Source organism: Rhamphochromis sp. 'chilingali', assembly GCF_963969265.1.
Source record: "Rhamphochromis sp. 'chilingali' genome assembly, chromosome: 10".
In the NCBI taxonomy this organism is placed as follows: domain Eukaryota; kingdom Metazoa; phylum Chordata; class Actinopteri; order Cichliformes; family Cichlidae; genus Rhamphochromis; species Rhamphochromis sp. 'chilingali'.
In genome coordinates this window covers 21,123,539-21,143,922 of record NC_137937.1, presented here as the reverse complement: position 1 = coordinate 21,143,922, position 20,384 = coordinate 21,123,539, and the positions used below count along the sequence as shown (strand labels likewise).

General features: G+C 41.1%; 4 protein-coding genes across 4 annotated transcripts in view; 2 read left to right on the top strand and 2 right to left on the bottom strand.

The window, feature by feature from the left end:
- ank1a (ankyrin 1, erythrocytic a) overlaps positions 1–4,980 on the top strand; it is an 85,600-nt gene extending 80,620 nt beyond the window's left edge. The window contains 2 exon segments of the mRNA XM_080892893.1: positions 658–756; positions 3,018–4,980. Of these exon segments, the coding sequence (XP_080749019.1) occupies positions 658–729 (72 nt within the window). The 3' untranslated portion in view covers positions 730–756; positions 3,018–4,980.
- Positions 4,981–7,850: 2,870 nt separating this feature from the next.
- On the top strand, positions 7,851–11,302 carry LOC308403576 (eukaryotic translation initiation factor 4E-binding protein 1-like). Its single transcript, XM_080893124.1, has 3 exons — positions 7,851–8,304; positions 10,396–10,584; positions 10,755–11,302. Exons 1-3 carry the CDS (start codon positions 8,169–8,171, stop codon positions 10,784–10,786), a joined length of 357 nt encoding a protein of 118 aa, XP_080749250.1. The 5' UTR covers positions 7,851–8,168; the 3' UTR covers positions 10,787–11,302.
- Positions 11,303–14,036: 2,734 nt separating this feature from the next.
- Positions 14,037–16,300, bottom strand: spaw (southpaw). Its single transcript, XM_080894716.1, has 3 exons — positions 15,778–16,300; positions 14,578–15,395; positions 14,037–14,480 (listed from the first exon to the last, which is right to left on the bottom strand). Exons 1-3 carry the CDS (start codon positions 16,043–16,045, stop codon positions 14,328–14,330), a joined length of 1,239 nt encoding a protein of 412 aa, XP_080750842.1. The 5' UTR covers positions 16,046–16,300; the 3' UTR covers positions 14,037–14,327.
- Positions 16,301–16,436: 136 nt separating this feature from the next.
- On the bottom strand, positions 16,437–20,168 carry dguok (deoxyguanosine kinase). Its single transcript, XM_080894717.1, has 7 exons — positions 19,581–20,168; positions 19,382–19,491; positions 19,089–19,288; positions 18,842–18,989; positions 18,644–18,759; positions 17,124–17,223; positions 16,437–16,914 (listed from the first exon to the last, which is right to left on the bottom strand). Exons 1-7 carry the CDS (start codon positions 19,828–19,830, stop codon positions 16,888–16,890), a joined length of 951 nt encoding a protein of 316 aa, XP_080750843.1. The 5' UTR covers positions 19,831–20,168; the 3' UTR covers positions 16,437–16,887.
- Positions 20,169–20,384: the final 216 nt, after the last annotated feature.

Sequence of the window (20,384 nt, the reverse complement as noted above, 5' to 3'; positions counted from 1 at the left end):
GAATGAACTTATAGTGGTTCCTTGCAGTGTTTCTTTCTCCCTGTCAGTTATCTCACTGAGCAACTGAATAAGGTTCATAGTCCTTTAACTGTGAAAGTGTGCCTTAATCAGTCAAAAACCAAGTTGAGGTCAAATATTAATTGCATTGAGTAAGTTGAGGTTCAATACACCAGACGCAGAGATTAACAGGGTTGTTGTGATTGTGTGAAATTTCCTGAAACTGCTGTGTTATGTGGCCTAGCCCATCCATTTGAAGCTTAAGAACGCTTTTCAAAAAGTTCTTTGCAAATTTTATCTGACATTACTCTGAACCACCACCTGGCTTTCCATCTGCCACCCACCACTTCTGTCCTTGCTTGACTGTTTATACATTATTACTTCCTTTTTTTCCTCTTTTTATTTCCTCTTTTGTCCCTCACATTTCTGTTTCACTTCCTGTCTTGTGCTCCCTGTTTGTATGCCCTCGTTTTTTTCGTGTGACACTGTCTGCCTCCTCTGTGGGTTTGTTTCTCTCTCTCTCTCTCTCTCTCTCTCTCCTTTGTTTTACCCTCCCTTACTAATATTACCTCAACCTCTTGTTCTGCTCCTGTCATCCAACTTATTCTAAATCCTCGCACCTCTTCTGCGGTCAACCCCCTCCCCCACCCTCTGATGTAGCCCGATACTGTGGATGTGAAGAAAGGTGCTCAGATAGTGAAATGTGCCAGTCTGCGGAGAGTTAAGCAGTGAGGCAGACTGAGTGCTGCGTCCCCGCAGGTAGGGGACTGACCCACAGTGCTTCCTCTGACCTGTGAACAACACCATTTAATCCAGTCTGTCTGGATTAAATGCATCTGAATGTACATTTAATTCAATAATTACTAATGTTATGACATATGGTGTGACGCTGGCGCAGCTAAATGACACCTAAATCTTTAATAGTTCAAATATAAATGACACACATGAACGCATATAAAAAGGAAAAAGATACAGATGTAATTTTTGTGTGTGTGTGCATTAGGGGGAAAAAAGTGCTGTCAGGAAAACTCTAAATGCTTGAAAAATGATTTGGTAGCTCTTGCAAATGTCTGCTGTGTCTAATACAAACTGCAATCGATTTAGATTTGGAGTTTTAGTTAGTACAAATCCAGGTGATGTACACTCACCGGATACTTTGGTAGGTACACCTTGCTAATACTGGCTCGGGCCCCCTTTTGCCTTCTGAACTGCCTTAATTCTTTGGGGCACAGATTCAACAAGATCCTGGAAACATTTCTCAGAGATTTTGGTCCATATTGACATGACAGCATCTCACAGTTGCTGCAGATTTGTTAATTGCTCAGCCATGATGTGAATCTCCTGCTCCACTGAGCTTTGTTATTATCAGCCTTTAGAAGATGGATACCTTGTGATCATAAAGGGATGGAAATGGTCAGAAACAATACTGTGGTAGGATGTGGCATTTAATTAATGCATTTGATACTATGGGGCCCAATGCGTGCCAAGAAAATGTCCCCCATCATTACACCACCAGCAGCAACTGTGATCCATTGATACAAGGCAAGATGTATCTATGTTTTCATGGAGTTTACACCAAATTTTTACCCTGCCATTCAAATCTTGCTGCAGAAATCAAGAAATTTTTCCAAACTTCTATTGTTAGACTCTAGAGAGCCAATGCGAATCACTTTTCTGTTTTTAACTGACAGTAACTAAAAACTACAGCACCCAGAGGGGTCTTCTGCTGCTGTAGTCCACCCGCTTTGAGGTTTGACATGTTGTGTGTTCAGAGATGCTCTTCTGTGTATCTCGGTTGTAACGAGTGGTTATTTGAGACACTGTAGACAACTGATGAACTTGAAACAGTCTGGCCATTCTCCTCTGACCTCTGGCATCAACAAAACATTTTCACACAGAGAACCTAACATTTTTTCAAGCATACTTTGTAAACGTTGCACATGTTTGAATGGGAAGATCAGCAGTTGCTGAAGAACTCAGTCCAGCACATCTGGCATGAATAACCATGCTACGTTCAAAGTCACTTAAATCAACTTTCTTCCTCATTCTAATCCTCAGTTTGAAATTCATTAGGTTTTAGCAACCTTGCCTACATGAATTCCTGCCATGTGATTGGTTCATTAGATATTTGTGCTAACACTATCTAATAAAGTGGCCGGTGAGTGTATGAACTATCTAGAAACAGTTAGTGTTTGGAATTAATCGATATATTAATGACTGATGATCCAATAATGCTTTTTAATGTCATCTTTTTTCTATTTGTTTTTTACCTCTTGAGTTTAGCTTAAATAAACCATAGGAATGATCTCCTGACAAACACTTTGCCGTATTTACATCAGAGTATGAAGTAAAATGTATGAATAATTAAAAATTTCCTACCAAGTCTGTTCTTTCTATGATATATATATATAAAATTGTCCATAAGCAAAAATTGAACACAAATATTATTTCATACGTTTGATGGAAAGAGATTGTTAGTGTGGCAGTACATCAACCACACTGTATACTGCTTTAGTTACTTTTGTCAGACATGCTGTGAAACACCGTAAAAAGGCTGGTGCAATGTGCACTCAGCGAAGAGAGATCATAAAATGACAGCGCCCAAGGTCAAAGCTGTAAGGCATCTTGTGTGGAGAAATGGAGCCACTATAATGTGTGTGCGTGTGCGTGCGTACGTGCGTGTGTGTGTCTTGCCCTCACTAACGTAAATGCCATGACATTCCTGAGCTTGTTGATATTTCCAGTGACTCGCTGCTGAATGTTAAACCACTGCTGGCCCCCATTTGCGTGTAAATCTTTGGCAGAACTAACGTGTCGTTGAGTCTTTGAACGTTACGAGGATCAGCTGAAGGGAACTGAAAAACGTTCAGTCACTATAAAGCAGTATAGTAGCATAACCAGGATTCAAAGGCACTCACATTAGCACTGGCTTGTTGCTGTTTGCATGCCACCTGTGTTGCACGGTAGCAGGACGATCGAGAGGCTTGTAAATCACTGCAGTTCTCTCTCTCTCTCCTCAGAGTTCTCCGCAGGATTCAACCCCTTCACCAAAACCATCCTACATGAACACATGACCAGCAGCAGCTGACAGGAGGAAGACCACACATCAGAAGGCAAACGGATGGAAATGAAGAGAAACCAACTCAAAGACAACCACGGTGGCTATGGCAACTATCAGCACGCACCAGAAGAAAAAGGATACAGATTTTCTTGTAGTTTTTATTACTTTTTTTTTTTTTTAAGAAATGGTGGGAAAAAAATATCTACTGCTAGGCTAGAAGCATGATTTTGTATAAAACAAAAACCAGACAGACAAAAAAAATCAAAAACAACAAAAAAAAAAGAAACTAGCAACCAAAACGTGCTTCCTGTTATCTGTATCAGCATGAGTGACTGCTGCCGCATGGCCTGTGTTTAACTACAAATACCGAGGGAATGCAGGGGCAGGTTAAAAGGGTGGGGCGGGATGGGGAGGAGACACCGCTTAATGGGACGGGCATGCAATGTAGGCTACCACCGGCACATTTTCTAACCCAGTGGTGAAGAGTTTAACTTAAGAAAAAGAGACACTAAAATACTGAGAATTACGTCATCTCTAGGCAACTGTTACCCCCTCCTCCTCCATGCTGCACTCAATCAGCACCACAAACTAGTTTCACACCTGGCCGAGTGGTCTCTAAGTCCAGTAAAGCTACAATTATCGCCCCAGGATATCAGTGTTGTGTACATAATATTGTATGCACTAAAATGCTCTTACGTGACTGTGTGTTACGCGTGTTGTTTCTGTTACTAGATCCCTATGCGATGCAACTGATGCTGCTGTTTCAGGTACATGAGAAATTCCTCCCTGTTTTTTTTTTTCTTGTTTGGTTTCATTTGCTCAGAATCTATATATTATTATTCTATATCTTGAGATCTTTGTGGGTAAAAGAACATACCGTTGTGTCGCTCTGCCTGTTTTAAATCGTTGGATTTGCGTGTGTATGTGCGTGTGTGTGTGTCCGGATGTTTCGTTGTGATTTTCACGCGCTTTCATTGTTTCCGTTCCACATGTCCGACTGTAGAGGAAGATGTTCTTTAAGTCATTTCCTGTACCGTGGGGATTTTTCAGCTTTGGGAGGCGGGTTTACAGCAGGAACCTGCCTCGCCAAACTTTGATCAAAGTGGCTTGCCTTGTGGAGAGGAAGGTAAAGAGATATATATGTACAAGTGAAAGATTATCACAAGAGATTAACCTGCTCTTTCATCCTACTCCTCTGCCTTTTTCTTGTCCCCACTGTGCTGTATCCTCATGAGGTTTGTGTTAATGTCTGAGCTAAAATCCCGATACCTCTGCTTATCACCCAACCTCCATCTCTCATCCCCTAGCCTCTACAGTCAGCCTCTCAGAGTAGATGTAGCAGTCCCGTCCACCTTCCACTGGGATGCGGGATCCCACCTTCAGCTCGTACAGTAGCTGCGTCTGTTTGACCTCATCGCACAGTATATGACACCACCCCACGAGGTGCGCTTACAGACCATCTCACAGCCACCAGAAGATGTCACTCGATGAGGGTAAAGTAGCTGAAACGGAATCATGTAGCACTAGTTTTACTGGATGAAGCGATGTGCGTTGCGTTTAGGGTCGAGGACGTGTTGAGCTTCGATGTTTGTCTCCTTGGCGGTTCTTCAGTGTGTAGCAAAGACAGTCACCAATCACTGTGATGAGAAACTGTAATACTGACCCGTAACTGTGAGCCTGACCCGTCCAGAAGCATGTCTCTTGTTCCGCTCCTTTCTTTAGTCTTCTTGTCACGATTTGCTGTCTTAACTGTACTCCAGAAGTAGAAGCAATAACTGCTTTAAATGGAAAGGATTATTCATGTGTGTGTGTGTGTGTGTGTGTGTGTGTGTGTGTGTGTGTGTGTGTGTGTGTGTGTGTGTGTGTGTGTGTGTGTGTGTGTGTGTGTGTGAGCGAGAGAGTGACAGAGGAGGGAGGATTTTAGGATCACAGCTTGCGTTCTTCCTGAACTTTCAGCTTTATTCTACTTCTCACTTTACTCAGAAATGATGTCAGTACATTAGCGTCCTGCATTTTATCCTTTTGCCTCTCTAGAAAAGAAAACTTTAAGTATACTGGTGTGGCTCCATGCCAGCCATTGCATCTGCAAAGTGCCCGCTGTTTGTTTTTGTTACTCATCTGGGAATGTAGGTGTGTTCAGCCTGTTTTTAAACCTTAATAACATTCATATGCACCTTGAAAGAAATCCTGAGTGTGTTTTGCGTGTGTGCGAGTGTGTGAGCGTGTGGTGTGATTTAAATATCACATACTCAGTCCTGGATATTGGGACAAGTTAAAGTTGTGATAATATCACAGGAAGTAATATTGCAAATGGACAAAGACTATATGTGTAATTCTAAATCACATATTTTTAAAGGTTTATTTACCTCAATAAGTGTGCCATCTCACATTATATCAATAACCAATACATGCATTTCTTTCAAATGTTGCGTCAGACATTGAATGCTTTTATTATAGACAAATATGTAAGTCACAAAAATGTTGCAATAAGCACCCATAAATAAGTGTTTAGTATGGCTTCTCACAGCCATGAGATGATGAATGTAAAGTCTTGGTATACTGTGAGTCTTGTTATGACGTAGTCATCCGTGTTGGCTCTATACTTCAGTAGATAATAGGGTATTCACTCTATTGTTTCAGCTCAATGTCTGCTGTTGATTATCATAAATATGACTTCATTCTCATTTCATCACAAACATGCACAGATGGTGGTAGATTTTAAAGAGCAAAGCCTCGAATTTTTAAAAAAAATCTTTTTTGACATGTTAACAAATATCCCTTCATGAGGTATTATTGTTATTTTATTAGCTTAATAAAGGTCAGATGTAAAAAAAAAAAAAAAAAGTTGTGCCCCCTTATATCAATCACAGCATATGATTTGCTCTTTAAGGGCTCATATGTTTAGATTGTTTTCTGCTGATGTCAGGCTCAGAGCCAGATGGGAACTGGTTAAAGAAGATAGACGGAGTTATGGGGGAGGCTTGGTGGCTTCGAAGGCTAGTCTTCAAGAGGACATGCATTTTCCCTCAACACAGCCCACCCCCTGACATTTTTATGCCCTTTTACCAAATATGAGACTGAGCCAATCTTAAGACTTCCACGTGGTGACCGTTTGGACGTGGTCAGACAGGAGTCCGACTAAGTGAGAGCGAGAGAGAGTCGAGGTTACATCAGAAAAAAAGCACTGCACTGAGGGACTACTGAGATGATGCCATGCACCAAGTTCATGCAAAAATATTAACTGTTGCAAAAACTAGAGAACACATGTATATTCCTTTAGAATGGATTGAAGACATTATTAATGCAATAGCATATTACTCAATACTAAGGAATGCAACTGCGCACATGCACAGAAAATGTTTTTAACATAAAAGGCTATATATATGAGATATATGAAAATATATATATAAATATATATATTTATTTAGAATGCTATGCACCCTTACTTGTCAACTGGGATTCTAGTTATGTTATGGATGTACTTTTAGCATCATACAGCTGTAGCTACCAAGAGACTGTTGAGTTCTGGGTAATGCCTGCAAAATGGGGATAAATAGGGTTCTTGTGGGTATTTTAACTTGTTTTGTCTGCTTTTTTATTGTTATGGAGAGTCAATCATGGATTTAAAATATGTAAAAGCCTTTTAATCCAATCAAATCCGAAGACATCTACTGACAATTTACTCTGTACACCAGCTCAACATTTACAAAATTAATAAAGAAATGAAATGTCTTTGTGTATATTGTGTGTGATTTTCTGTGTGGCACGTCATCCATGACAGTCATCACAAGTCAGTTTTATAAACATGCTGAAATTTCAGGTGTGTAGCTGTGCATGCTGTATGAAGATGATCTTGACTTGCTGGACCTTTACAAAGAACAAAAAAAAGGGAGGAAGGGAAGATGCTCATTTGAAACGCCACAGAGGAAGTAAAGTAAACGAACAAATGGAAGCAACACTTACACCGGCTTGTGGAAACAATTTTATAAATCTTTTTTTTTCTCTTTTTGTGACACATCACATATGTTTTAAAATCTCCCAGTATGTATTAGAGTTGATTTTGACATTTGATGGTCACGTTTGAGGCTTGTAGAGGATCGGTTCTGCAACTTCCTGATCTTAGGTTCCTCAAACCTTTAAGCTAAAGGTTTAAATTTTAAGGCTTCTCGGTTGTGGAATCATCTGCTAACACCTTTTCTTCTCATTAAAAAATAAGAAAAAATGCATTTACTTCGGAATTGTCCTTCAATCCCGCAACTTAGCAAAGAAACAATTTTGCAGGAATAATAGTATTTTTTCACAAACAAGGTGACTCCCATTATTATTATTTACTTTGGGCATCTATTCCTGAAGACCGCTTTATTGATTTTCACGCTCATTAGCTCATCAGAACTGCGCAACATCTATTTTAGTCTCATATAAAACATTCCCATGCATGTTTGCACGTGTTTCAATAAATCAGTACACGTATTTCCATTTTTTCAAGCAAAATATAGAAGAGAAGCGAAAAAGAAACGAGTGCTGACCCAGGAATTGCACAGGACAGTATGTATGTTATCATCTTATTAATGTGTCTATTGTCTGTAAATAATGCTGTTCGACTTGTTTTGAAAAAACACCTTTTTAAAAAACAAAAAACAAAAAAACAAAACGTCTTATTATGTTGTTTTTATTATGACAGTTACAGCCGGTGAAGTTTTGAACATCGCAGAGTGCGCAGTCCTTTAGTGCCAGCAGGGGGCGCAGTTGGCTGTTTTTTGTGCACCTCTGGAGCCTTCTCTCCTGCAGCCTGCTGTGTTGTTTTGTGTGCATGTTGAGGCAGGCAGAGTGAGAGCGGAGGAACGTGTGCTCAGGTCCTTTTAAACAAAGATCCTGGACACTAGTTCGTGTGTGTGAGTGCTTGATGTAATGTGACTGTTTTAGGTCCAGCCTTCCACTGTTTGCACTTATGAAAACGAGGTATTTATTTTTATTTATCCGACAGTAGTCATTTAGTTGAGTCAAAGCCATACCCGAAACCCCGGCTCGGCGTGGCTTTATAAAACCAAGACTTTGTGCTTGTTTGATGTTAATTAGTTAGTTAGTATTAGTTTATTGTAGTTGGGAGAAGATGTCCACCGATTGCCAGAAGACCACCGCTAAGGCCATCCCGTCGATCAGGAGGGTGACGATCAACGACGCGGAGCACATGCCCCACGACTACTCCACCACCCCGGGAGGGACTCTGTTCAGCACGACCCCCGGCGGTACGCAGTGTTGCTATTTGTCATATTCATTCAAGAGTGCCGAGGAGATCTGCTCTGACTCCCGGACACACATGACTTGTACTCTTATCCACTTTGGAGCCGTTCTCTCTGTCTGCAGCTTAGGCTAACTCCATGAGGTCTGCTGTAGCTCTGCTAAGCTAACCGCTAAAGCTAGCGAGCAAGTGTTTACTTGAAAAGAGGAAATGCAAAGAAATGCGGACTCTGAAGTAATGAAGGAACAGGTTGTTTAGACATGACGGTCTTAATTAAGATAGTGAGAGTCTGTCTGTAGCTTAGCTGCAGTCTAAAGTTTGGTTTCTACGCACTGCTGTCACACGGTCAGCCAGCAGAGCTGCTCCACCTTTGGTTTACTGTAGAGATCATTTAAATTCCTCTAGAGGTCCCTGCTTCTGAGGACTGTCCACCTAAACCTGCTGCAGACACGAGGTTTAACTCAGTAAAGGTAATCTAAAGGTTAGAGTAACACTGTGTAATTACACTAAAAGGTGTCACTTCATCCTTTTTCCAGGGTTTTGTGCGTCACAGTGTTAATAACTACCTTATAAAAGTAACACTGGGTCATTATTAAACGGATATAACTATTTTTAAAAACCAGTATCAAACTGCTGCGATGATTTATTTTCATATTGTGATGTATTCCCTTAATTGGTCAGGACACATTTCTTTTAAGGGAGATTATAAAGAATAGTATAGTAAAAATATATTTATATCAATGCAGGTAGCATATTTAGCAAAAACGTTTTTTTTTAATATAGCACATTTCATTACATGTAACCTCAATGTGGTTAACAAAGATATTATTATATATATATTTCTACACTTCATATAAAATAAGGTATTAGCACTAATGTTTCTGGCATATTACAGGTATTGTAAGCATATTACTGGTGTGCAAGCATACGTTGTGGTGTACAAAAAGTGACAGCGTGCAGTGAGCTATGTTTAGTCTGGTTCAGTACATGTGGATCTGACTCAAGTGGATGAGTTAAAGAGTCTGATAGCAGCAGACAGCAAGATTAAATAAATCATTTGCTGAAAAAAAGAAGACACAATCATACCTGTGCAGGTTTATGAGGCTTTATGGCAGTGAAAACAGCATAAACAAAACAACAGCACCTGTTAAGTGTAAGCCCAGGTAAATAAAGAGGATTCTGAATATGTGCACAGTTGTAGTTGATCTCAGATCAGCAGGCAACTTGTTCCAAAGAGCAGGACCCCAGTAATGAGAGCAACCTCAGACTGAGGTCTGACTCTGGGAATAGTTACAAGATCTGCACCAGATGAGCAGGGCATGAACCGGTGAGAGATTTGTGAGATAACAGAAGGATTTAAAAAGCAATTCTGTATTGTACTGGAAGCCAATGAAGGGTTTTCAGTACTGGGTAATGTGGTCAGATTTCTGTGTAGCTGTAAGGAATCTGGTTGAATGACCTGAAGCTGTCATGTTGATGATTTGGGCAGTCCTGAAAATAGAGAACTTGTTAGGCGAATGTGCAAATATAACATACTGCCTTAAAAAGGGCACATGTTCCTTTTGCACCAAATGTTAAAACTGTGTTTATTAACTGTACACTTTGCTGTTCACAAAGCTTTTCGTCATGAAGCTTTTCTTCAAGTTTAGTTGCGTTAAATCAGAAAGTAAGTCAGTTGGTTCGTTATTACAACTGGAAGCCATCACATCACTGCCAAGGAGTGTGTGTGTGTTGTGTTCATTCAGACTGGCTCATTGTGCGACAGTATACATAATATACAACAGCTGAAGCGTTACAGATCATAACAACAGCCGTAAGAGAGCAGCAGCACAATTAGTAATAACATTGCCACATATATGCTGCAACGTCCTTCTAGTTACTGCGTGAAGATCAGGTACAGACAGCAAGATTTTGAAGAAATGCCTGTTTTCATATTGTAATCACGTCTATCGTGGCACACAGGTCAAGTTAAAATACAGGAATTTGATGAAGCAGCTGATCCCAGTCAGTGCGAGTGTGGCCTCAGTGCTCTGTTTGATCTCTCAATGCTGCGCATCTGATAATCATCCTTCATTTTTCCCACCTACGAACACAAAAGGTACCAGGATCATCTACGAACGCAAGTTCCTGCTGGACTGTCGCAGTTCTCCGTTGGCCAGGACCCCTCCTGCCAACCTGCCAGTCATTCCAGGAGTGACCAGCCCTGCCTCCAAGGACACCAGCAAGAAGACTCAAAATGGAGAACTACTGAACAACAACACCGCTGCTCCGAACAGTAGCGCTGCTGGTATGTTCACACCTATACACACATCACAGGATGGATGTTGCACTTAAAGTCCATCCATCTATTTTCTGCATTATGATGTAGAACCCATGCAAGCAATACAGCAATGAAGCCTACAAATCATCATCCATCTCCACCCTACATTTATTGTTTACTTATTTTTCTTTTCAAAGGTGATGATGCACAGTTTGAAATGGACATCTAGGTGAAGCCCAACAAAGTGCTGTGAAGACAGGGGTACCGTCTCCTCCCCTACCACCACCTACTCCATGTAGACAGAGGATCTTATCTCTGACGGCCTCATTTTTTGGATCTGTAATTACACTTTCACTGTCTGCCTCAAGGTTTCGGCCTGGTTTGTGTGTAACAAAAAGTGTGCCTTCAGGTAGTGGCTGCGAGTTTAAAACGAACACTGAGAAGTGCTTAACACCAACAATGCCTCATCGCTCGGTAATAAAACAAGTCAGTGAAAATGAGAATCGAATTGTCCGAATTTCTAACCATTCCAGAACGGTTTTCACTCGATGTGCTTTTATTTCAGTGCATTTCGCACAACCTCTCTTTAGATACGGTCTTCCAGTATTGCTCTCATAAACGAGCGCTTCACCTGAAGTGTAAAGAATGTAAAACAGAAATTTGTTGATGACATTTTGAATCAGATATTTCGCTATTTTAGGGTGATTTTAAAAAAGAAATTAAAGCAAACACCATTCAGACTTTATCTCTGCGTCATGTGTTCACTGAGTCTTTCTGTCAAATCCGTTGTTTGTTTTTTTAACTTGAATGTCGCCATCTGAACTTAAATAATGCTTTTGTTTCGTGTCAGCGGTTTAGATGTTTAAGTGAAAAGCTAATGTACATTTCAAAGTGACAAGTCTTGCAGCCTGCTGCACCTCCTGCATCGCTCTGGTTCAGAGGAATTCCACGTGGAGCTCGCAGGAGGCTGATAACCTCAGTCAGTGGGCTGTTTACAGAGAGGTCAATATGCAACTGTACAACACATCAGGCAGGAACTCCTTCCTTCCATTCAACATTTACGATTCCACTTCTGTCACTGGCTCACTTCACTGTGAAGTGCTTATGAATAAAAGTGCCGGAATAGATGGTGTTTCACTGAACTTCTCATTGTTTGATCTAAAAGATGTTTCACATTTTTAAATTCTTGCATCCAGTAATGTGCGAAGTTTAAAGCCAACACTCATTTCTTTAAGTTTTGATTCCAGACTTTCTTATAACGTTTTAAAATGCTCTTGAACAAAGAACCAGTTTTAATTTGTGTCTTTTGGCACTTTGTTAAAAGCTTTTGTTACTAAAACAGATTTCAGTTGTCTCGATGAAAAATCCCAAAGATAACACAGTTTAACAGCCTGTGTTAACATTGTATTTTTTGCACCAACAAAGTTATTCCAAAAGAGCTGAAAATTTAGTATTTCTCTGCGTGGTGTCCAGAGCTTTAAAGAAATTTGATAAAACTGAACACGTAAAGGACAAAACAAGAAGTGTCAGCCCTAAAAAAAAAAAATTTTTTTACAACAAATAAACAGTATCTGAAAGTAATGTTCCCAAGAAATAGATAATCTAGCAAAAACCTGACGCAGAGATGTATCTGACCCTGCAGTTAATCCATCTACCGTCCACTGAAGCCTCATCGGGAATGATCTCAGCGGAAGGCGGCTGTGAAGAAGCCATTATTTAAGAAGGGAAGTGGAGGAAAGGCTGTGGTACAAGAAGTGGACTGAAGATCAGTGTCAACAGGGGTGACAGAGTGATAAATACAGATTTCTTGGTTCAAATCGTCATCACTGTGTACAAAGGAGGACAGGAGAGTCCAACACTGAGTGTCTACAGCCATCTGTGAAACAGGGTGGAGGCTCTGTCATGGGTTTTGGAGTTATGTGTGGTGTTGGAAATCTCATCAAAACAAATCATTCTGAACACAGAAAAGTCCTGTCAGATTTTTTTGATACATTATGGAGTAAAATCAATGCCATATAGAGAAACACACTGTGATACACAATCAGTCACTGACTGACCACAGAGCCCAGACCTCAATAAAACTGAAGCAGTGTGGGATCTCGACAGAGAATATAAAAGAAGAGCTTTGAATGTCTTTCAAGAAGCCTGGAGAGATATTCCTGAAGACTAAAGAAATAACAAGAAAGCTGCCAAAAAGGGTTCGGGCTGTGTCAAAGAATAAAGGTGCTCATAACAAATATTGACTTTCAAATTCGTTAGAATTCAGTTTTTTGCTGCTGGATTTGTATGTGTGTTTGCATGTAGCCTTAATGCAAAAATCACTGCAACTGTTTCCCACTGTCCTCGCCAAATATGAAGAAATAAGGGGTGGTGCAAGACTTTTGCACAGTGCTGTAGCAATGAAACACTCTTTCGTTATGAATACTCTTGCATGTGCGGAACTGCACAAATGCGTTTCTACTTTCAGCCTGTGGTGTAAGCGGCTCTGTAGAGAATCATCATTAGAATAAATATAAATAAAGCTCAAATCATTGAGTGGATTAAAAAATGGATGCGCTCCGGGTTCATTTGTAGTGAGTACAAACAAAAGGTCCTGATTGCAAAACTTACCTCTGCAAAAAAAAAAAACAAAAAAAAAAAACAGGAAAGAAAAGAAAAGAAAAACACGTGGACAAATCCTGAAATACTACTCGGTCTGGTCTTGTCTTGGGTGGATGTGTGGTTGAATAGTTTCAGCTGATCACTTCCAGTCCGGCCTGTCTTTCCTCCACAGTAGCGTCACCCTTCAGGTGCAGTCTTTCCACTCCCTCCCATGAATGATCTCCTTGTCACCTTAGCTTCCTGGCTGTCCAACCCCCTCCTCACCAGGATAAACAAGTAGTACTACTGCCTTTTCTCACCCACCGGTCCATCCTTCAGTGTGGTTTGTGTTGTTCCACCCAGCGTGCCCGGCCAGGGAGGACGACGCTAATGACCTCTGATGATGTGTGCACTTTAACAGGACCAAGATGTGGATTGGGGAGGTGAGAAAGGCCAATATACTAAGTTGCTGGCTGCTAGCAACGGATTAAGAGGTGGATGCACATTCTGCCTTTTATTTGTTAACCCAAACAGATCTGTCATCCGAGGAACATTAAGAACAAAGTGTGCCCGTTTAGCTGTGTAGCTACTGCTGGTAGATTTAATGGAAGTGGCAACAAATGAAATGCTATTTAAAGCTTACACCAGATAAACTGGTGGTGCTGATATATATTTGTTTAATTTTTACAAATAAATTAGGCGTGATTCATTTTTAACTAAATAAATACATTTTCATTTAACTTTGAATTAGGAAAAAAACCTTTGTGACTGTGTATGAGCCTTTTTTAATGTTTAATAAAGGGTTTGTTAAAAATGTTCACCTTATAAATAAAAATATATAAGAACGGGTGAAGAAAAATATTTTAAAACAACATAAAACAGCACACTTCCGTCAAAATAAAAAAAATTTAATATACGTTTCATATTTTATGTACAGAATTTACATGATAATGCATAAATAACACAAAAGATAGAAAAACATTAGTTTATCACCCAGTATGGATGCAATATATATACTTTGAGTCATTTCATCTCAATAACATTGATATTTTAGTATTCATTTATACATCGAAGCAATTAAAAAAACATCTGAGTTAAAGTTTATGGTCGGTTAATGTTCAGTTAATAGACCACAAACAAAGCAGGTTTGTGTGTTTAGGTGTAAGCTGGGGTGGTGATGGGTTGGGGCTTCAGTGGCACCCGCAATCCTCAACAATCATGTCCTCGTGATGCCGCAGAGTCAAATCATCGCTCTCAAAGTACAGCATGGAGAGGGGGCTGAGGCGCGTTGGCACGCAGGACGGGCAGGTCACTCTTTCTGGGTGGTGATGTTTCAAGAGGCTCTGAAAATGAAATAATTTACATGAATAAATGAGCAACTATAGGATTTTTTATTTTGAGGTTTAGAAATAGTTCAGTGAAACTCTTTAATCTGCTTACCTGCATGTATGCATGGTTGGTGGGACTGAAAGACTCGTCCAGGGGTGTAGGGCACTCTCCCTCACAGCGATATGCGTTGTAGCGCTTCGGATGCACAATCCACTCATCCCAGCCGATGTGGTCAAAGTCCACCCACATGTCTACCTTTCGGCACAGCGGTCTCTGGACCTGCTCTGCTGCTGCTGATGGTGCTGGAGCCACAGTAGGTGCAAGTACACCAGCTACTCGCATCCTTTCCATTCTGTTCCTTTTGTGGCGCCGACTTTGAATGTCGCTGCCCTCTTTGTCCATGGACACATACTTGGAGTTCTCCACAGTGTGAATGAGACTGTACGCTGCATGGCCCTCCTTATGTTTGGAGAAGATCACCATCATGACCTGGTTTGTGGTTGGATGGCGGATTTTTCTCTGCCTCAGTCCTAAAGTTGTGAACAGAGACTTTCTGGTTTTTTCCACTCCATCCCCAGCACCACTCCCATACTGAGTCTCAGGCTCTCCCAAAGCCTCTCGGCTCTGCACTTCGTCTCCCTGGTATAGCCAGTATTTTAAAAGACTGGTCACATTGAACACCTTCCAGGAGGACTTTGTGCTGCTGGGCGATGTGCCAAAGCTCCCTAAGAAAAGACGCTCCTCCTGGCACGATGTGTCATCCAGGTCACAGCTCTGCTTCCGGGAGTGATATAAATCCACAGTGGCATGCTCAGAGGCAGAGAAAGCTGGTAGTCTGATCTGCAGCTCTGCCAGCTGGACAAGCTCACTGGTAGAGATGGATGACATGTCAAATGTGACGGTCCACTTTTCGCCCTCTTGATGGCAGCCTGAAAATGAGACACGCAAGTGAGACTTCAGATTGACACACTGCAGTCTGGGATGAATCTGGACAAACCAGATCTGTGGACAAATGTCAAAACACTGGAGTGAGAGGGTGAACAGGACAGGATGTGTATTGGACCCCCCTGTGCAAGGACGTCTGAGGGCTAATATACAACCTCCCCACATAAAACAGGGCAAGCCTTTAAAGTTCGAATAAGCACTTTGACACTTGCTGGGTCGTAAAAGGGAGGGTCTGATAGCACAGACAATCGACCAGTCAATGAGCTCCTGGAGGATTCAGTGCACAGAGAAACCAACTCATACATTAAATAGCAAATTTAACAACCAATGAGCAACATGAAAAACATAATTCAGCTGTTTACTCACCTCTGGCCATCAGGCTTTTGACAGAATCAAAACTGTGCACTGACAGGCTGTCGCTTTGTGCAGTAACATCGCTGACAGCTACAGATGAGGAGGAATCAGCACTTCTGAAGGAGCGATACAGCTGGATCATGTACAGAGGGTATCCTCTGCGATGATCGGTTGACAGATTTCTGAATGCCAAACTGCTCTCGAGTCCCGTGTGATATCTGTGGCCCCGGGCAGAAGAAACCACTCCAAAAGCACAGATGAAGACTATGAGGACTTCCATTTCAGCTGAAACTCACAAAGTGAACACCGGAATGAGAAGAGAGAGAAGCAGAGATCTCCTCCTTTACTCCAGCTGCTCTCAGGCTCAAATGATGCTCTGAGCAGACGGAGCTCCAGGCAGGCCTTTTATAGCCGCCAGCTGCCCTTTGATGACCCCTGGCCACTCCAGGCATCCGAACAGCCCCTCTGATCATCAGAGCACATCAGAGGGCCAGAAAAAACAGAAGAAGAAAGCATTTATCCAAGGTCATTGTCCCATCAAATGAACTGTTCTTTCAGAAATCAATTTAAAAACAATTAAAATCTTGCACAGCAACTCGCACCTTTCTATTTCCTTAATGCAAATAAAGTTTATAAGAATAAAATGACTAATATAAAATGACAACTCAATGTTGAAATGTAAAAACATGTTTTATTTATTAACAAGCTGCAAGAAACATTTGTCTTAATTGCTTCCAACGAGTTAGGATTATAAATATGTTTATAAAATAGTACACAGACACACACTGTGTGATTTCAGTTCTAGTACGGATTAGTTTATAATTTATAGAAGCTGTAAAAATGTGCTGACTCAGAGAGACAGCTCCAAAGACATAAACAGTAAACTACAGTTTAAGAGGTAACGTTCATAACTGCAAAGTGTGTTTCAAAAGTAACCAATAGTACAAGGTTTTAAAGTAACACATTCATATCCAAAAAAAATGTCAGGGTTTCACATTATATGGTCCGGAAGCTCATCAAAAAGAGGTCTGTGTATTAATTTATATAAAGACTTTATATGGAGGTCTGACTGGTCTGACTGGTTTCATCTGTTTCCCACTGTGCTGCTGCTGATGGCTCCTCTCATAAAGCATCAAAGAAGTTCTTCACCTGTGGACAAACAGGCATACTAGGATCACAGCATATCAGAAACATCATCCATACAAAAACATGTCAGCTGACTGGCTCAAACACCCTCACATGCCCCACCCCAGGGTGGAAGATTGTGATTCGCAACATCAGAGCAGTGCCCTCGTGTGGTTAACTCTGGCACAGCACCTTTTAGGAATAAATGCCATTCAGTAGGTATTCAAGCACACCTTTGTGATAAACTGTTCCTGCACCTCTGGGTCACTCTTAAATTCCACGCTGGCATCAAGTTTTAAGACGGGTATCTGCTTCAGCTTCTCAAAATGGATTCTGAAAGGAGAGAACAAAGCTGTATTATTATGACATTAACAGCAGACCACACACTGCTGCACCGTCAGCTGTTCACAGCAAACAGCTGCAAGGAACCTGAACACAAGCACTGTGCCACCACCAGAAAGTTTAGACCAGCTAGATATCACTACTTTGTGTAGCTTCTCTTTTTTACTTGTAAGCATAATGGAGAGGGAGACTAACGGGATAGCGGGCTATCTCCAGCTTAAAGTCAGAGTTCTCAGTATCACAAAGGCGAGTCTCTTTTTACCTGGCTACATCGCCATGCTAACCTACACTGAGCACATACCACATTCAGAGTTTCTCATTAAAATCACCTGGAAGTGCCACAATTTTCACTTATTTGTTTCTTTACAGCTTTGAGTGCAATGCAGAGTGCTGGGGGAACATGTTTTACCTTAGTAACAAGGTGGAGCTAACTGTGCATGACAACTGGTAACTGGATGCAAGTATTCTGTTGGTCATGCAGAAAATGTATAAAGGTCTTTACGCTTGACTCTAATTTACTTTTGCAGCTAATAGAACGCAGGACATGTTTATTTAATAGACCAAATTAACTTCACCTTATGTTCCAGAGCTCTAATGTGTCTTTTGTTCCATTTTTCTCCCCTCACCTCTTGTGGGAGATGACCGTGCTTCCCTGAGCCTGGTTGTGCCAGAGATTTCTTCCTGTTAAAAGGAAGTTTTTTCTTTCCACCATCACCAAGTGCCTGCTCATAGTCTGATTGTTGAAATTTTCTCTCTATTATTGTAGGGTCTTTACCTTACAATACAAAGTGCCTCAAGACGACTGTTGTGATTTGGCATTATATTATAATTATTATTATATTTAAAAAACTGAATGATCACCTTAAAAACAAGAGTGCCCTCAGCATTAAAATATATCTATTAACTCATATTAAAAAATAAAAAATTCTTAACACTGTGTTAATTCACCAGATTAACGATTTTCTGCAGCATTAAAGTCTTGTCTTATTTGTCACATTTTACTGTTATTTTTGTAACACTATTTTATGAATATCATCTGATAACATCCGTGATTGGAGTAAGTGCCACTTATAGGGCTTTTTCTGTGTGGAAGAGGAATCACATGATGCCTGAAACAGCCTGGCTTTGTTGAACTTCTTTCGTAGTACACCCCTCTGGTTAGGCGTGCGCCATAAATTACAATGGCAATAAATCACATAATCCAGAAAATCTGGGGTTAAACCTTAAATTATGTCACCAAGCCCCAGGCCCTTCTTCATTGTACAGTTGACCCCCGGTATTTGCAGGGTTGAGACCCCCTGTAAAAAGGCTTATAAGACCAAATATACCTTAAAGTATCACCCCAAAACAGCCAACAGCACTGGAAAAAGTCAAAAGATAATCAGAGCTGTGTAATCTTATTCTCACTCACTCGGTCGTTTTCTCAACCAGCCACCTCTCATGTTGAGAGTGCAACTTATCCAGATAATCCAGCTTCACGCCCTCCTCTTCTGCTCTTCCCCGACGCTGCAGGCGCTCCATGCATTTCTAAAAGACATGCAAAACTGTTTGTGTGACACTAAATTACCTTCCACTCAGAGCACAAAATACTGAATTTCATGTGCCATACCTCTGGTGGGGCGCTGAGGTAAATTATGCCCTCTAGCTCCACCTGGTGTCCAAACTGCTCCACCAGGAGGGAATGCCAGTCCTGGTAGACAGCCCATTCTGTAGTGTTGATACATCCCAGCTCAAACATGTTCAGAGCAAAGATATATCTGAGAAAACATAATACAGGAGAATTAATTTTCATTATATCCTTGTCAAAATTTTGCTTATTTTGTTGAAAATACTTCTGGTAAATGTGACTCACTCACCTATCGCTGTAGACTGAACGCTCATACACCTGGACAGGTGTTCCCTTTGACTGGAGGAGGCGTGCAGGTGGAGGCTGCAGCTGTGTTCTGAGCCGGCTCATGCAGGAATACGTCTGGAACGTGTATGACCAGCGCTGAGGGTCCTGGTACATCATCTGCAGCAGGTTGCTGACTGTGGTCTGTGGGGGCACACCTTGGCCCTGTCAAAGACACGAGCAGACAAATGTAAGCTGCATTATCCTGCCTTCCTTTAATTTGTGTAACAAAAAAGATGAAGATGTGAATATACCCACCTTTGAGGTCTCACTTTCAATGTTCTGCCACTTGCTGACAGGTTCTGCCACCACCTCCCAGTCTGCACAAGCTGACTGCAGGAGTTTCGCAAAGGTCGATTTTCCAACAGCTGTTATTAAAAAGCAGGTAATGCAGGAGATCAGCACAGAGACATACAACAGGAGATTCGTCTAACTGGGACAATCTGTAAACTCTTACCGATGTTGCCCTCGATAGAAACTCTCCTCACCCGAGCTTTTGCATCCGCAGCTGAACCTGACAGACACCTCGAAGAAAATAAAGTGAGGCTTCCTCTCTTATTTGCCATAGCTCTCAGTACGGCTGTGTATCCACCTCTCATCAGGGAGTCAGAGCTCTTCCACTGGATGCATGTCAATCTTCTGACCTGTGTGAAACCTGCTCGCTGATTATATATGCTGAACAGAGCGTACCGACAAGGCGCAGACATCCCGACAGGTAGTACAACTATACCGGAAAATCACATTAACCCGCAGGTCATTCGGTGGGTAAATGAGTTACAGAACCTGTTATGAAAGTTTGCATCAAGTTAAGACAGACGTTAGCTGGAAGCCCCACGTGAGGTAAGCTCGAGGAGCGTTCATCAGTAACCACAGGAGAGCTAATGTTATAGCGGTGTGGATGCTAACACCGCTATAATGTTGAATTAATGGTCAACGTCCGTTTAATTCGGGTCAGGGAAAAAACCAAAAACGACTATTACCGGCTCAAAACACATGTACCTATTTTACACATGCTACAAACAGTAGCGTTAGCAACGAAAACCACTTCCGGCTCACGTTGTGTACTTTCGCAATAAAAGCATTTCAATATTTTGCTTAGCATAAACAACGAGGTTTGTGTAAACTGACAGCACAGTTTGAGGTGGTGACTACTTATAAATGCAGTTATATTTAGTTATTACAAATATTTTTAAAAAATATTAAATGAGTATATAAATGTACATTCTCATGTGACAACGCGAGTGTTTGTTTATTTATTTAT

Excerpts from the sequence above, each read along its gene's own strand:
- LOC308403576 (XM_080893124.1), top strand. The coding sequence starts at position 8,169 with ATGTCCACCGATTGCCAGAAGACCACCGCTAAGGCCATCCCGTCGATC. Across the intron at positions 8,305-10,395 it reads GTTCAGCACGACCCCCGGCG|GTACCAGGATCATCTACGAA; the intron begins GTACGCAGTGTT and ends CGAACACAAAAG. Across the intron at positions 10,585-10,754 it reads TCCGAACAGTAGCGCTGCTG|GTGATGATGCACAGTTTGAA; the intron begins GTATGTTCACAC and ends TTCTTTTCAAAG.
- spaw (XM_080894716.1), bottom strand. The coding sequence starts at position 16,045 with ATGGAAGTCCTCATAGTCTTCATCTGTGCTTTTGGAGTGGTTTCTTCT. Across the intron at positions 15,396-15,777 it reads CAAAAGCCTGATGGCCAGAG|GCTGCCATCAAGAGGGCGAA; the intron begins GTGAGTAAACAG and ends TCTCATTTTCAG. Across the intron at positions 14,481-14,577 it reads CCAACCATGCATACATGCAG|AGCCTCTTGAAACATCACCA; the intron begins GTAAGCAGATTA and ends TTTCATTTTCAG.
- dguok (XM_080894717.1), bottom strand. The coding sequence starts at position 19,830 with ATGTCTGCGCCTTGTCGGTACGCTCTGTTCAGCATATATAATCAGCGA. Across the intron at positions 18,760-18,841 it reads ACCTCAGCGCCCCACCAGAG|AAATGCATGGAGCGCCTGCA; the intron begins GTATGGCACATG and ends CATGTCTTTTAG. Across the intron at positions 17,224-18,643 it reads CTGGTTGAGAAAACGACCGA|AATCCATTTTGAGAAGCTGA; the intron begins GTGAGTGAGAAT and ends CTCTCCTTTCAG.